Source organism: Prionailurus bengalensis, chromosome D3, assembly GCF_016509475.1.
Source record: "Prionailurus bengalensis isolate Pbe53 chromosome D3, Fcat_Pben_1.1_paternal_pri, whole genome shotgun sequence".
Taxonomy (NCBI): Eukaryota; Metazoa; Chordata; class Mammalia; order Carnivora; family Felidae; genus Prionailurus; species Prionailurus bengalensis.
The window spans coordinates 13,581,178-13,597,881 of record NC_057356.1 but is presented as its reverse complement, the minus strand read 5'-3'; the positions used below and the strand labels follow the sequence as shown (position 1 = coordinate 13,597,881).

At 50.2% G+C, this 16,704-nt stretch overlaps 1 protein-coding gene across 1 annotated transcript in view; it reads right to left on the bottom strand.

Annotated features, from left to right (window-relative positions):
* Window positions 1-16,704, bottom strand: part of RNFT2 (ring finger protein, transmembrane 2) — a 70,551-nt gene that overhangs the window by 12,828 nt on the left and 41,019 nt on the right. Inside the window, exons 8-10 of the mRNA XM_043557697.1 lie at window positions 2,807-2,956; window positions 1,427-1,492; window positions 1,198-1,299 (exon numbers count right to left, since the gene is read on the bottom strand). Of these exons, the coding sequence (XP_043413632.1) occupies window positions 1,198-1,299; window positions 1,427-1,492; window positions 2,807-2,956 (318 nt within the window). The remainder of the gene's footprint in view (window positions 1-1,197; window positions 1,300-1,426; window positions 1,493-2,806; window positions 2,957-16,704) is intronic.

The following is a 16,704-nucleotide window of genomic DNA, read 5'->3' as shown; positions in this document are numbered from 1 at the left end:
TTCCCTACTCATGCTCTTTGTCTGTTCCAGGATCCAACCTGCTGCATTAAGTTCCTGCGACTTCCTACTCATGCATTCCTCGGTTTGAATTTTGAATCATGCAAATATATTCTCCATTTAAAAATAAATAAAATGAAAGGAAAAAAAATCCAAACAAACAAAACCTCCTAACATCCCCAAACAGCAAAATAATCAGGAATTCTGCTGATGCCGAAACCTTCACCTCCCACCCTCTCACCGCCCCCCCCCCAAGGTCCTGGTGGCTGCAGAAGTGGGGGGAGGGAGGAGGGGTTCATCCACGCTCCCGTTTCTTCCAGTGGGCAGGCTGTGCCTCCCGCAAAAAGCTTTCCTGAGGTAGAACTCATTGCTCTCTGTCCTGGTCCCCCGGGAAGCTGCATGAATCTCTCTTACACAGCACTTATCACTGCCTGCCTTGTTTCATAGTTATTTATGTATGTGTCTGTCTCCCCACGGGGACCGTGAGCTTCCAGAGGAGGGAACAGGGTCTGTGTGCCCTCTGTCTCCCCTCTCTGGTACCTGACAGGATACTTTGACTCCTATGCGCTTGCCGAATTGACATCTTAGCCCGTCGATGTCAGGAGGAGGAGCAGGGGTATGTTTAGGGAGTTTAACATGGGTTGCTATGGGTTGGTGACCCACAATTCAAAATGAGAACAAACAGTAATGGTAATTGCAACGATGATGGTAATTACAACCAGAGGATTTTTTTATGGGCGAACAATCCAAATTTAGCTCTTTCTCAGATGATCTCGTTAATTCCTAACAATAGCTCTATGAAGTAGGTATTATGATGCCCATTGTATAAATGAGAAAAACCAAGGCTCAGGGGGAGACGGAGTGATCCCCCCTAGAGGGTCCGCAGTGCGGCTGGGATTCTCACTCAGGACATTGTGATGCTACGCCATACTGAATTTTTCATTTTTGACACTCGGCTGATAAGACCAAGGCTCAGACAGGTGACGTAACCTGCCCAGGGCCACCCACCTCGTAAGAGGCAGACCTGAGGTCTGAACCCAGGTCTGACCGACTCCAGCCTTGACCACACTGTTCCCTCTGAGACCCATCTCAGAGCCCTGAGGTATGGTCATGGGAGAGGCACATGGGACTTCTGCGTGGGACAGGGCCCCAGAGGTCCCCCAGCCTCAGTCCCCGATGGCTCCGCCCAGCCCTGCTTACCTGGCACATGAGGACCAGAGGCTCCCGGAACTCAGCCTGGCAGATGGCGCAGATATCGCCGGCTTCTGTGCATTGCTGCCCAGTGGCCCGGACTCCGTAATTCTGTTTAAAGGAGGAGACAGAGGTAAACTCAGCTGCGGACCCTCACCGGACACCGCAGAAGCACTGTGAGCTGTTTCCAGCTCGTGGCTCCTTCGTCTTCAGTTGGGGCCATTTGAAGTCAACTCACCTGAGAGGTGCAGAGAAGCTTCAGGGCTTTCCTGACTCCGCCCACACGGCCACAGATGTCGAAAGACTGAAAAGAGAGCAGAGTGATGGCTGAAAAGTCTCCAAGGGTTGTTCAGGACCTCTCTTACCACTCCTGAACCATCCCCACTGACCCCTCATCTTTGACTGTGGACGTTTCCAGGGCACTCCGTCCCACTTGGAGCTCCTCATTTCTACCAGTTCTGCTTGGCATTCGTCTTGCTGCCTTACGTCAACAGTTTCCCTTGCTTCCTGGACCAGGAGAGTGAATACATGGCAGACATACTGCCTTTTCCCCCTGCCAAGCCCAGCACAGGCATTGCTAATTGATCACAGCACTCTTCTTCTGAGCCAGCACTCCAGTCAGCCACTGCCAGTCGATCAGGATCGGCAGGCAACAGAAGTCCCCAGTGGCTGATGGGGCACGGACTGCCTGGCTAGTCCTCCTGGGGGGAAGGGGAGGGGAGGGGAGGGGAGGGGAGGGGAGGGGAGGGGAGAACATGTGGATTCCCCCAGGATTCTCTAGAGCCAGAAACAGAGAAGGAAGAAGAAAGAGGAGGATGTCTTTATGCCTGGGGTGGGGAGGGAAACCTGATTTGTACCCGTGATGGGAAGAGAAGCCCTGTATCCTGACTGTAGGCATGAGGGTGTGCGATTGAAGAAGAATGGAAACAAGTCTGGGGGGCGCATCTGGGGTAAGAGGTCCAGGCTTTGGAAGCCGACTGCCTGGCTTCGACCCTCACTCCGTGATCTGTAGCTGAGTGACACCAAGCAAGTTGCTGCTCTCTGAGTCCCCATCTCCTCGCCCATAACACGGGAGTCATAATGGAAATGTGTGAATGGAGAGCACACGGTGAGCTTTATGGGCAAGAAATGAGGGTGGATTTAACCGCAAAAAGGAATGAAGTATTGATATATGCTACGACGTGGATGGACCTCAGACACATGATGTTAAAGTGAAAGGAGCCAGACACGGAAAGACCACACAGTATAGGATTCCATTTATATGAAGTGTCCACAATAGGAGAGTCCACAGAGACAGAGAGCAGACTGCCGGTTGCCAGCGGCTGGGGGAGGGTAGCAGGCAGGAATGGGAGGGACGGCTTAATGGGTATAGGGTTTCTTTTGGGGGTGATGAGAATGTCTTAGAACTAGACGTGGAGGGGGCATAGCCCTGTGAAGCGGCTCAGTGTCACTGCAACCCGTAAGATGGTTACTGGTTAATTTTGTGTTGTGTGAATTTTACCTCCATTAAAAGGAAAAAAAGATGCCAAGCTCCCCACTTGCTGCCCCCCCCCCCCAAACCCAGCAAATGCATGGATCCTCTTCGGGCCAGCCCTCCAGCCCCTCGGGCCCACCTCACCTTGCAGAGGCTGTAGAGAACAATCAGGACCCCTCCTAGGAAGTAGCTGTTGGAAGAGTCATCCCCCATGATGTATTTGTACCACAGCTGGATGGGGACAAGTGATCGGAACAGCTGGCTCAACTCCTCGATGACCAGATAGAACTTTCCCTGCAACCGCACAGAAAGCATCAATTATTATTAGCTGTAAAGACCCCAAGGAGGCAGCCGGGGGTCCCCCAGCCTGGGCAGTAATGACGTTCCAGGTCACAAGCAGGCCATTAATCAGCTTTGGAAAGCACTCAGACCGGCTCCTAATGGGTTTGCGATATGGCCAGGGAGACGTGGCCCCTGCCTGCCGGCCTCACCCGCTGCCCACCAGCCCCGAGGACCAAAGCTCTGAGGACTGCATTTCATGGAGGGAGAAACTGGACACTCCTGTTGGGGGTTGCAGTGTGGGTCACTCCCTTTTGCCTGCTGTGGCTTTGGGGGCACAGTCCCTGGCCCTGCACACAGATCGCCCTTGTCTCAAGGGCGGACTCGGGCATCTCGGGTGCCTGCCCTCAGGGGCACGGGCAGGATGGACCACAGGAGGCAGGTAAGGGCGGGTCTAGAGGTGGAGGAGGATGGGTGTTCTCAGGGTGTTCTCATTCCAACTCCACCACATACTGTCCTCAAGGAGGCAGGATGGCTTCTGGGCAAAGAAGAGACACTTGGGATTCAGACGGGGCTGGGTTTGAAGCTTACGTCACTGCCAGTTCGGGAGCCCCAGCTTCCTTATCAACAGAACGGGAACCACAACTCCTATCTTACAGGGTGGCTCTGAAGGTTCCCGGAGAGAAATGGGAAAAGCGCTTAGCACTGTGCCTGGCACAGAGCAGTACTCCTCAAATTCTATTTCCCTTCTTCCCTCTGCCCTTGGACAAGTCCCTCAAGCTTTCTGTGGCCTGTGCTATGAAGTGAGATGAAAATAACCCCACCCTGCTGGGGATAATAAAGTTAAACACACACCTACTTATGACCCAGCAACTCCGCTTCCAGGTATGTACCCGAGAGAAATGAAAATATGCATCTGCTTGTACACAAATGTTCATACAGCAGCTCTATTCATAATACCCCCAAACTGGAAACAGCCCAAATGCCCATCAGTGGAAGAATGGATAAACAAATTGTGGTATATCTGTACGATAGAACGCCACTCAGCAATAAACATGACTAAATGACTGATATACACAACAGTGTGGATGAATCCCACGTGCATTAGGTCCAGTCGAAAGAGACTGTTGATAAGAGAAAATATACTGTCCAATTCTCATTTCTATGAAATCCTGGAACAGGTTAACACTAACCTGCAGTGGCAGAAATCAGATCAGGGGCTGCCTGGGGTGAGGAGGAGGGGACTGCAAGGGGCATCTAGGAATTTGGGGGAGCAGATAGAGCTATTTTGCATTGCAATTGGGAGGGTGATTACACAAGTGTATGTGCTGGCCAAAACTCACTGAAATATATGCTTCAAATCTGCATGTTTTGTATTTAAATTACACCTCAGTAAAGCTGATTAAAACAAATAAACATAGAAAGAAGCAACCAACCCTGCCCCAGGCATGCATAGCCTTAAAAAGGTGAATAGTATTTGCTCCAGTAATCCTAGTTTTAGGAATTTATTGTAACAAAATAATCAGGGATGTGTGTTGAGATGTGCCAGCAGGAACAGGTGCTGCAGCTGTCTTTGGTTCTTTGTAACAGTACAAACAGAGACAAGTAACAAACTAAATGCACCGTGAGAGAGTCTGGTTATGAGAGAGATCTATAATGGAAAGCTGAACCGCCTTTCAAACATTATCCTGAAAAAGAGCAACTTTACCATGAAGAAACCCAGCACATAATACCCCAAGTGATCAAGGTTTACTCCAGCAGCAGTAAGTTAGTTATATGGACAGGCTGGACCCCAGCTGTGAGGCACTGAGAAGAACATAGTATCGCTTTTGTGTTTATTCTGCAACAATTTATAAAACCTCAGTGGAGTCATGAACTAACAAGCGACACATCCAAATTGAAGGGCATTCTTTTTTTTTTCTTCTAATTATTATTGTTTAAAAATTTTTAAAAATGTTTATTTATTTTTGAGGCAGAGAGAGACAGAGCATGAACAGGGGAGGGGCAGAGAGAGAGAGAGAGGGAGACACAGAATCCAAAACAGACTCCAGGCTCTGAGCTGTCAGCACAGAGCCTGACGCGGGGCTCGAACTCACAGACCGTGAGATCATGATCTGAGCCGAAGTTGGACGCTTCACCGACTGGGCCACCCAGGCGCCCCTAAATATTATTGTTTTAAATTAATTAATTTATTTTTGAGAAAGAGAGAGCAAGAGTGAGCGAGCATGAGCAGGGGAGGGTCAGAGAGAGAGAGAGACAGAGAGAGAGAGATGAGAGAATCCCAAGCAGGCTCCACGCTGTCAGCGCAGAGCCCGACAGGAGGGGTGGGGTTGGGGGTGGGGGCTCAGTCTTATCAACTGTGAGAACACGACCTGAGCCAAAGTCAAGAGTTGGATGCTTAACCGACTAAGCCACCCTGGTGCTCCAAATCAAGTGGCATTCTATAAAAGAAATGTCCGGCTGGCCGGCACTCTTCAAAAGCCCCAAGGTCACAAAAGACAAAGATAAGATCAAGGCATTGTCAGATTGGAGAGGATTAAGGAGATATGACAGATGGATGCAAAGTGGGATCTTGGATTCACTAATCCTAGACAGCGAAAATGTTATTAGTGACACAAACTGGCAAAATCTGATAAGATTTGTAGTTCAGTTAATAGTGATGGCAATGATGTTAATTTCTTGGCTTTGCTAATTGTACTGTGGTTGCACTAGATGTAACATTAGGGGGAGCTGGGTGAAGGGTATGTGGGAACTCTCAGTACTATTTTGTAAGTACAACTCGTAAGTCTAAACTTTCAAAATTAAAAGGTAAAAAGTCATCCTGGTGAAGACTATCTATTCACTCAAGGAAATGTTCACATTATAGTCAGGAGTGGAAAGGATACAGAACGAAGAAACACTTGTTTCCTTTGTGTTTTCCTGTTTTTTCCATTTTTTTTTTATAGTGAGCATATGTTTACATTGGAGGGGTAAAAAGGTTACAAAAAGATACTGCATATCCATCAAATGGATGATGTCTGAGATGAGGGTAGAAACTTTATATCTATCTTGCTAAATTCCATCTTGTTGGGCCTAGGAAGGGGACCTCTTGAAGCAGATGTGCCCACATCTGCTAAGGACCAAGGAAGGGCATCCAATTGTCCATTCATCCCAATGCCTGACCTTTGTGACTGTTTGGCTGAGTCCTTGTTGTGAGGGTCCTCTAGCCCCTCTAGACTCCCACCAGCCCCTGACCCATGGATATATTCCCTTCTGGAGAATGCTGGTTCCCTCTGTAGCCTTTAGGAAGGCAGAGGTGACTGGAGAGCAGAGATGTGGGGGATGGCCACCATGTTTGTTTTACATGCCAATGGCATGGTGGAAGAGGGAACAATGGGACAGCTCAGTGGATGGCTAGGGCTACTCAGGCTCTGCCCATCTCCTGACAGCAGCCCCCAGGCTCTGCTGAATACCCATGCGTGTCTGAGCTTTGTTTTCCTGCACCACCTCAACCTCAGCTGCCCTATGCTTCCCTCATTGCATCTAACTGTTCTCACCCAGGGTCTCTCAACTACTGCATGTTCCATCTCATTCTGGGTCAACACTCCAGTCTCTCCCAACATCTAACCTTAATTTGCTCTTGTCACTCCTCCTTGAATTCAGTGAACCCGCAGAGAATTCTCCTTTCCTTTCGTCCTCTCCTCCTTCTCTCCAATCCATGCATCCATTGATGTATCCACCCATCTTTCCTTTCTCCCTTCCTTCCCTCCTTCTTTCCCTTCCATCCACCAATTCCCTCCCCCCACCTTCCATTACTGGACACCCACTATGTACTAGACACAGCACTAGGCTCTAGTGCTAAGATGACTAAGTGCTAAGATACTAAGATGACTAACTAAGACCTTGTCCCTGTCCTCAGGGAGCTCACTACTTAATGAGTAAGACAGACACTAGGCAAATTATTATAATATAGTGTGGTACAAGTTTGCTAGAGCTGACCATGAGGGGGCCCCAGAATTGAGGTATGGGGTGGGAGTGGGTGTAGAGATGTGATTAGGCAAGTCTTCTAAGAGAAGCTATCATTTAGGCTGATCACGGGGTGCCTGGGTGGCTCAGCTGGTTAAGTGTCTGACTTCAGCTCAGGTCATGATCTCACCATTGTGGGTTTGAGCCCCGCGTTGGGCTCTGTGCTGACAGCTCAGAGCCTGGAGCCTGCTTCAGATTCTGTGTCTCCCTCTCTCTCTCTCTCTCTCTCTCTCTCTCTGCTCCTCCCCTGCTCTCTCTCTCTCAAAAATAAATAAACATTAAAAAAAAAAGTTCATTTAAGCTTATCTTGAAAGCCTTGCTACCCAAGGCTTGTAGTCCCTCAGTGGACAGCGTCACCACCATCTGGGAGCTTGTTAGAAATGCAGAATCGCAGACCTCACCCCAGACCTGCTGAGACACAATCTCCGTTTTCAGTTTCCCAGGTGATTTCTGAGCACATAAAGTTCGAAAGGCACTGTTTATTGAATAAGAAGCAGAATGATGAAATGTGAGGAGGATGAGGGAAGACAGGTGTTCCAGAAGCCCCAAGGTGACAGAAGGGACAGTCAGTGACCCCCCCCCCCCGCCCCCACCCTGTGCCATCTCTGTGGGCAGCCTCCTGCTCTGTCGGCCTGGCCTCACAGTGGGTGAGGACACAGCCACCTCATGAAAGGTCCTGTGTCCCTGTGTCTCTGGAAAACCCCGCAGGATGGCATCGGGCTGACTCTGGGGACAGGCTCTGCTGTCTCCTCTCTGGCAAATCTTGCACAACCAGCCTGGCTCGGTGGTTAAGAATTTTGCGTTGGAAGCCAGACAGCCTGGGGTCAGGCCCGGTCACCCACCACCTTCTTACTACTGCTTTTATTCAGCTTTGGTCATCGTCTTTGGATCTCCAATTCTCAGGCTCTGTTAGCCACGGGCCGGTTCCCTGGTCCAGATCCCCAAGCTTCCCACTTGCCCACGAGTGGGTCTGGATCAGAGGTTGACAACATTTTTCCGCAAAGGCCCAGACTGTGAATACTTTGGCTTTGTAGGTCATACGGTCTCTGTCACAACTATTCCCCTCTGCTTTTGTAGCACAAAGTCAGCTATAGACAATAGGTGAACACACAGGCATGAGTGTGTTCCAAGAACACTTTTATTAATGAAAACAGGTGTCAGGGTACATGTGACCGGTGGCCTGTGGCTTGCCGACCCCGGTCTAAAACTGTCAGAACCCAGGGGGCACCTGGACGGCTCAGTCAGTGAAACATCCCACTCTTGATTTCAGCTCAGGTCATGATTTCTCAGTTTGGGAGATCGAGCCCCGTGTTGGGCTCCGCTGCTGACAGCACAGAGCCTGCTTGAGATTCTCTCTCTCTCTCTCTCTCTCTCTCTCTCTCTCTCTCTCTCTCTCTCCCTCTGCTCTTCCCTATCCTCCAAAAGAAATAAATAAACTTAAGAAAATAAAAATAATAAAATGTCAGAAGCCAGATAAGTCAAACCATGGCAGGGACTCTAACACATCCCCGGAATTTCACAGCATTCTCAGACACCAGCTTCTTGGCCCTTCCTTCCGTTCCTTTACGATGTGGACCATGCTCTTCCCCTGCAGATGGAGTACTGTCCTCTACTCTTTAGGGAGTGAGCTAACACCTGTTCATCTTCCAGGTCAGCTGTCACGTGCTATGGAAAGACTTCCCTGAGTCCCCCGTTAAATCAGGTACTCCTGTTACACCCACCAAACCACTCCTTTCTGAACACTTCTCACGATATCTAAGAAACTATGTTAGTGTCTGTCTCTCCCGCTGGACTGGGAGCCCCATAAGCACAGAGATGGTTTGGCTCCTGGAGGTCGTGTTCCTGGCATCTAACACATAGTAGATGCTTGCTTAATAGCCGGGGACCTTTCTGAAGCTCGAGATTCCACCCTTATTACTCACGTCAGCTTCTTGGGTTTACTGATGGAGAAAGAGAGATGGAAGACAGAACTTCTGTTTAGAGGCGAGCACCGATGTCACAGAAAAGAAAATAAAGAGACTGAGTGCCTGTGTGGCACCCATGCCCAAGGTAGCAATTAGCTGCTGGGGGGCGGGCCACTTGGAGAAGGAGATACAACCACCGGGGAAAACCGGGCATATCCCAGTGAAACCATCTCTCTCTAATTAAGCAGCTTTGTAATTCCAGGTTTCTTAAGCATGTTATTTCTGACGACCACCAAATGGAATGTGTGGTTTCTCTGGGGTGTCAGGGAACGAGGAACGCGATCAGATTGTGAGCCGTCTGGCCCCCCTGCCACCCATGAGGGAGAACGAGCGAGAATGGGAACAGACTTCTCTGCTGGGATTCTGATAAAGGGGGGCGGGAGCGGTGGAGACGGGAAGGCGGATTCTGTGCTGGCTTCGTTACTGCTAGGATGGGTGGGGGTTGGGGGGGACACAAAGTGAAATGGGAAACAAGGAAACAACAGAGGCTGACTCTGGAGGGGGAACTGGTAAATGCAGGAGAGCGGGCTGCTGAGAAGCATAAGAAATGAACAGAGAAAAGGATTTTTGAGAAAGCACCTGGGTGGGGGAGAGGATTTGAAGAACTTTGGGGGTGAGGAGGGAGGGGAGACATAATCAGATAGTCGTTAGCAGCGTTAATGTATAAAGAAGGGGTAGACAGGGATGAAAGGTTTTTTTTTTTTTCTGCATCAAAATTTATAACGAATATTGATTTCCACAGCTTTGCCTGTTTATGACTGTGTTTCATTCACCCTTGTCTCATCTGCAGGAGCAAGGACAGCACAGCAGTTAAGGGAATGGGATCTGGGGCTCCAAGGTCAGGTCTGCCACCTACTAAATTGATTTTAGACAGTAATTTAACCTCTCTGAGCCTCAGTTTCTTCATCTGTAAATGGGGTTGAATAAACACACACACACACACACACACACACACACACACACGCAGTGGTGTGCGGGCAAACCAGGTCTCTATAAACAACAAAATAAGGCCCTGATTTGTGTGTTTGTCAATTTCTGTGGTGTAAATACTCCCACAAGGCCAATTCAAGCTACCAAGGGTTTAACAACTGCTCGCAAGTTTCCTGAAAATTTAACCATTGGCTCTCAGAAGCCAGTGCAACCTGGCTCCAACACACCAAGGTGATCGTGAGAATTACACCAGCAAATAATCCGAACATACAGGTACCCAGGAAGGGCTCCGTGTGTGGTCAGAGCTAGTAACGAATTTCATGATCATCTGAGGCTAGGGGCATTATTAACGCCAACTTCTTTTGGAGAGGAGAAATGTCAGGTTCAAAAGAACTAAGGGACACTCGAATGAGGTGAAGTGCTGTCTGGATCTTATGGAGATAAGAGGTAGATAAGGCCACTGCTTCGTGGCCTTCCTCTTGCAGTCAAGTGTTGTGAGACACCCAAGCTACAAGGAGAGATTTAGGTGAAGAGGTCCTACAAAGAGGGAGAGGCTCTGAGACTACAGGTAGGAGCAAGAAGCAAGGAACCCAGCTAACAGTGAGAACTCAGGTCTTGGGTGCAGGACCCTGGGCGGATCATTCCAGCCACTGCAGCTGAGGCATCACACCTGGGAGTGAAGAAGCCATCTTGGATGGTCTGGCCCCAGCAGACACCAGGCGGAGACCAGCTGTCCCTGGCGAGCCCTGACAGAACTCCTGACGCAGAATCTTTTCTGCTTTGGGTCTGGCAGGGGTGGTCTGTGAAGTCAAAACCATCGTCATAATAGTACTAACACATTATTTGACACTTTTGTTGCTCTCTACCAGGTGTGCAATGGGGTTTTTCCTAAGGCTCATGACACGTGATTTACAACAAATAAGAAAATGCCAGGAGCCGGGTACCTGGGTGGCTCAGTCAGTTAAGCATCCGACTCTTTGGTTTTGGCTCAGATCATGATCCCAGGGTCGTGGGATCGAGCCTAAGTCGGGCTCCGCACTGGGCGTGGAGCCTGCTTGAGATTCTCTCTCTTCCTCTGCCCCCTCCTCTGCTTGCACACAAACACACACACACTCTCTCTCTCTTAAAAAAAAAGGGGGGGGGGCGCCTGGGTGGCTCAGTCAGTTAAGCGTCTGACTTCGGCTCAGGTCATGATCTCACAGTCGGTGAGTTCGAGCCCCATGTCGGGCTCTGTGCCGACAGCTCAGAGCCTGGAGCCTGCTTCAGATTCTGTGTCCCCCTCTCTGTCCTCTCCACCCCTGCTTGTGCTCTGTCTCTGTCTTTCAAAATTGAATAAACATTTAAAAAAAAAGTTTAAGTAATCTCTACATCCCATGGGGGGCTCGAACTCACCACCCTGAGATCAAGAGTCACATGCTCCTCTGACTGAGCAAGTCAGATGCCCCCCAAAAGGTCACAGTTTTAATTTCTAGGACAGTGAATGTGGATAGCTGTAACTCATGCAAACAGAAGTTGCTTAGGGTCCTTAATACTTTTTTTAAAAAGTGTCAAGGGGACCCGAGTCTAAAACATTTGAAAACCCCTGAGAAGCACCTGGCACAGAGTGAGTGTTCAGTCACTGACTATTACGTGTTTCTTGGAGTAGGCTGTGAGCTTCGTGAGTGTAGAGAACCCTAGCTTGTTTAGCATCTTTCCCCTACGCCTCATCAGGGTGGGTCTCTAGTGTCTGGCTGTCACCCTATCCTTTCTCACCTACTTCCTTAGTCCTAGAGTCCTCAAATTTGTAACTGGAGGCACAACCACCTTGAACAAAGACTGTACCTCCCAGCTTCCTTTGCATCTAGATGCCACTTTGGTCGCTTAGATACAGTATACGTGTCATGTGACTTCAGAGAACCTTTCACTGTATTCTTCCCCCTTTCCTCCATCCTGCTGTCTGGAACTTGGACGTGATGGCTCGTGTTCTAGTTGCCATTTTGGACCATGAGAAGTCCCGCACCCTAGGATTAGTGAAGCAGTGAGCTGGAAGGTGTGACATTACCCAGTTCGGGTTGCTTGCTTTTGGGCTTCACATGAGAAAGAAGTATACTCTTTTTACATTTAAGCCACGGTTATTTTGAGTTCTTTGCTGCTATTAGCTTATTCCAATTCTAACTAATACAAAGGCCTTGGCATCTAGGAGGTGATCAACGAATGTTTGTTGAATGCATGAATGAATGAATGAATGAATGAACGAACGAACGAACGAACAAGTGAATGGGTGGGCTAAATGTCTGTGGTCCAAATAGCTAGGTTTTTCACAGGGGTGGCTCAGCTCATAGAGAACCCTAATGCTGAAGGTGCTAGGGACTGAGGTTCTGTGTACATGGAGGGGTCTACAAGATGATGAGGCTAGGAGGAAGGGGGGCTGTCCAGTGACCGCTGGACTGAGCACACGTGGGAAAGACGCGCAGCGCAGAGAGAAGGAAACGAGGACTATGGTAACAGGTGGGGGTCCCAGCTCTGCCTCCTCCAAGCTGGTAAGGCCCTGGAGTCTGAGCGAGTACAGTGGTGAAGATGTTAGAGTCCGATGACCTGGTTTGAATTCTGACTGTCTCTTAACGACTGACTTAGGAAGTCACTTCAGCCTTCTATGCCTTAGTCTTCTCGTGGTAAAATGGGGCTAAAGGTAATACATACCTCCGAGGGTTGTGGGAGGATAAACGAGCTAATGCAAGCAAAGCATTGAGTCCAGTGCCTGGCCCATAGGTGCACCGCTGCCCCTGCTAGCAGTGTGGCGGGTGTAAAACGTCTTTCAGATAAAATGAATTAACTAAGCCTGATTAAATAGGATGACAGTAAATGAGGCAGGCAGGATGGAAAAGAACCGATCTTCATCTGTAACCATTTGTAATGTAAAACGGTGTTAAAAGTACCAAGTGTGAAGTCAGAAGGCTGGGGGTGCGTCCTTCGTAAGCTGTGTGGCTTTGGGCAAATTATTCTCCTCCTCTGGGCATCAGTGTTGTTTTGTGTGATGGGGGTGTTAACCCACCTGTAACATCCACACTGCTAAACACTGTTACAAGAACTACTGGTGTAAGAGTCTCTATTATAGTGTCACTTTCGGCCATAAGTGACAGAAAGCTAACTTGAAGTAGGTTGTAGAAAGATCGTGATGTACTGGGTCACAAAATTGCGAAGGCAGGGGTGGTTCCGGTGCCAGTACAGCTGGGTCCGGGAGTGCCAACAGAGTGGTGTAAGATCTCTATTTCTATGGTTCTTTCCATCCCTCCTCCTCTTTCCAAATCTCTCGGCTTGTCTCTGCTGCTCTTGTGTGTAAGCTTCATGCATTCCTGCCAAGGACAGGCCCTCTCCAGGTGGTGATGATGATGATGATGATGATTGTAATTATTACTATTTCTTAGTTCTTACTATGTACTAGGCATCACTCTGTACGCAACACTTTGAGGGAGGTGCTATTAATGCTCCCACTTTACAGATGAGCCAACTGAGGCCTAGAGAGGATAGGTAACCAGCCCCAAGTGACACGGGTAGAAAGTGCTGGATTCAACTATATCTGGTAGGAGAGATGACCAGTGGCAGCCCCAAGACAACATGCTTACAGCTTCAACTCCAACATGAAGAGAGACCTGTTTCTCCCTGGGCCCATTCACCAAAATGAAAGGGAAGCCTCCATCCTTGGAACCAAGTTCAGAGCCCAAAGGAGGCCACAGGTTTCTATGATTGGCCGGGCCCGGTCACATGGTCAAGGGTGGGCGGGGCGCCGGGACCCAAGGCCCCCTCCGAACCGCAGGGAGAGGGCTAGGAGACTCCCCAAACAGGAAAAGGGCCTCGGGAAAAAGAGGCCAGAGAGCTTCCCCCAAACTAGCACAGAGCCACACGGGGTCCTCCTTGCAAAGCCCTCCTTTCCCGTGGGGGGGAAATAAGCGGGAACTGCAACCAGCCTCCAGGGCCATAGGGGCCCGGGCAAGAGCAAAAGGTCCCCTCAGCCTCCCCTGCGGTTTTCCCGCATTGCTTTGCTCGCCTGCACTGCTGGTTAGCATCTGATCGCCACCTGGACGGGTCGCACTCCCTGCGCCGAAACGGGCGGGCTGGGCCGGCGCGAGGGGCTGAAAACAAAGACTTGTTTTCCTGGGAAGGAGGCCTGCGGTCTGTTATGATGGCAGGCTGCTCGGGGACCGCGGAGCCCTTCAGGGCAAAACAGAGGAACAGCGACCTCTGAAGTGCGGTGCCATCAGCCAAGGGGTGGGCGCGCCCAGTCTTCTCCATCTTGAGAAGGCTGCGGGTGGGGAAGAGCTTGGAAACTGACTTCTACCAGCGTGGCCGGGAGTGGTGGGAGAAAGAAGTGTTGACAGGACTGGGGGCAGAAGGAAGGCGAGAGGCGAGTGCAGGCAGGGAAGAGGGAACGAGGGCAGAAGAAAAGAGAGACACAGAAGAAAAAGGACACCCAGGCCCCAGAGACCACGCGAGGAGCGAGGAGGCGAGGAGGAGGGGCAAGGAGAAGAAAGTAATCTTATTATCAAGCACTTGCCATGGGCCAGGAATTGCACATCCACTGCTCCCCTGGTGGCTAGTTATGATCCATTCCCATTTCTCGGATGAGAAAGCTCAACAGAGGCATGGGAGGGAGGAACAGACTGTGGAAGACTAAGCTACAGGAAGAATGACAAGAGGGGAGAGAAAAGAAACCAGCAGAAAGAGAACTAGGGCTGGCTCACAGTGGGGTGATAAAAAATCTCTCTGTGGAACACTTAGTACCTGCGTGCTGCCCTCAAACTCGGAGAAGGACCCCGCTATGATGAGCCACGGTTAAGAGGTGAGGAAACACGGGCTCAAAAAGACAGCAGGTTGTCCAAGTGCTATAGACACGGGAGAGCTGGGGCCCCAATCCAGTCCCACTATCCATTAGATAGCGCTCTGACCCTAGGAGTTAAAATGAAGTGTGGGGAGAGAGAAAGAAAAGATAGGAGGTCTGTGTGGGGGAAGAGAACCGAACAGGGATGATAAGTCAGAATGATGGGTACCTTGGTAGGGGTACTGACCAGAAAAGGAGGAATGAGAGAGGCTTCTGGGTGCTGGCAATGTTTTATACCTGTGCTGCCCAATATAGTAGCCAGTCGTCACATGTGGCTACTGAGCATTTTAAATGTGGCTAGATCCGAATGGAGATGTACTGCAAGTATAATATACACAGATTTTCAAAGTCTTAGGAAAAAAAACAGCAAAAAGGTAAATAAAACAGCTCATTAAAGTTTTTGCACTGACTCCCTGTTGTAATACTAATTCTTTGGAGATACTGGGATAAATAAAATATATTATTAGAAGTAATGTCACCTGCTCCCTTTTTACTTGTTTATTGTGACTACCAAGAAATGTGAAGCTATCTATGTGGCTTGCATTACATTTCTATTTAGGAGCGCTGAGATCTGGAAACATATGGACATACATATACATATTTTACATATAGATACATAAATATGTAAAAATTCATCGAGGCTGTAAACTTATAATTAGATCACTTTACAGTATGTAAGTTGTGCCTCAATACAAAAAAAAAAAAAAGAGAGAGAGAAAGAAAAAAGCAAAGAGAGGAGCGAGCCAGGACGGATTGAGGCTGAGAGCGCGGCAGGTGGGGGGCGGGGCCAGAGGCCGCGAGTTACCCGGCAACGGGCGCTGCCGGTGACGTCACCGGCCGGCGGCAGCCATTAATCCCCCTCCGGGCGGAGCGGGCCGGTCGGGCCGCCTACCTCCTCCTCCCCGGGGCCCGGATGAGATCACCGCGGCGGGCGACCGGCTGTCCCCGCGCTCCCAACAAATCGACTCCTCGGCGAGCGCCGGCATCTCATGATCTCATGGCCCCGCGGGACGGCGCCGGCCGATGAGGTCACAGCCCCGCGCCCCCGGCCGCCCGGGTCTGCGCGCCGCCGGCTCCGGGCCGGGGCCTCCGCGCGCCCCGCGCGGCTACCGACTCCAGAACCGGCCGCTCTCCGACCTCTGTGGACAAAGGACGTCGCTATTTGCGAAGGGCAAAGCCGCCTTTTCCATTCTTTCGCGCGTCTTCGCAACCCCCAAGTACCAGCAGGGAGTGACCGCACCAGCTCCCCTGGACTTGGGGTCAAGAGCGGTGCCAGGCAACCTGCCTGAGTCATTTCACAGCGCCCAGGGAGGGAAGTGCTGTTCTTAGCTCTGTCTTTCTTACCCGGGAATTGAGGCTCAGTCGGCTAAGGGACCTGTCCCAAGGTTCCCCAGCTAGGAAAGGGCGGAGCAAGGACCTGAACCAGGATGGTGTTTTGCCTCTCCTTCTCTGCACCTTTGTCCTAGTTCCCGCCCTGGTGGGGTGGGAACAGTGAATGGTAAAGGCCACGCTTGCTGGGTGCCCCACGAAGTACTTGGACACTTTATATTAAAGCTCACTATTCCACGTGACAAACCCACTGGAGAAGTGTTATGATGAGTAGAGGGGGCTCAGAGAGGTGGAATGGCAGGCTGCAGAGCTGGGATGTGATTCAGCAGCGCTGCCTTTGTATTACTCCACCACACCACTTTCTCCAGAAAAAAGACGAAGACTTCCTGTTGACAGTGGACAATATACCTTCTCTCCTCTCTCCCACCCCCAGGGTCAGCCATCAAACACGGAGGGGCCGACGAGACCCTTAGAAAGCTTCACAGTTCACTTCCCAGCAGTAGATTCTCCATCACAAACTGCTCACTAACAGACCTCGGCAACATACAATGCCATGGCAGACAGGGAGAAAGGCAAATGACCCTGAGCCCCTGTACTGAGCCTGACATGGATGGACTCAGAGCCTATTACCAAGGGCAGCGCTGTGAGGGGGCAATTTCCAGCTCCATTTTGCAGATGGG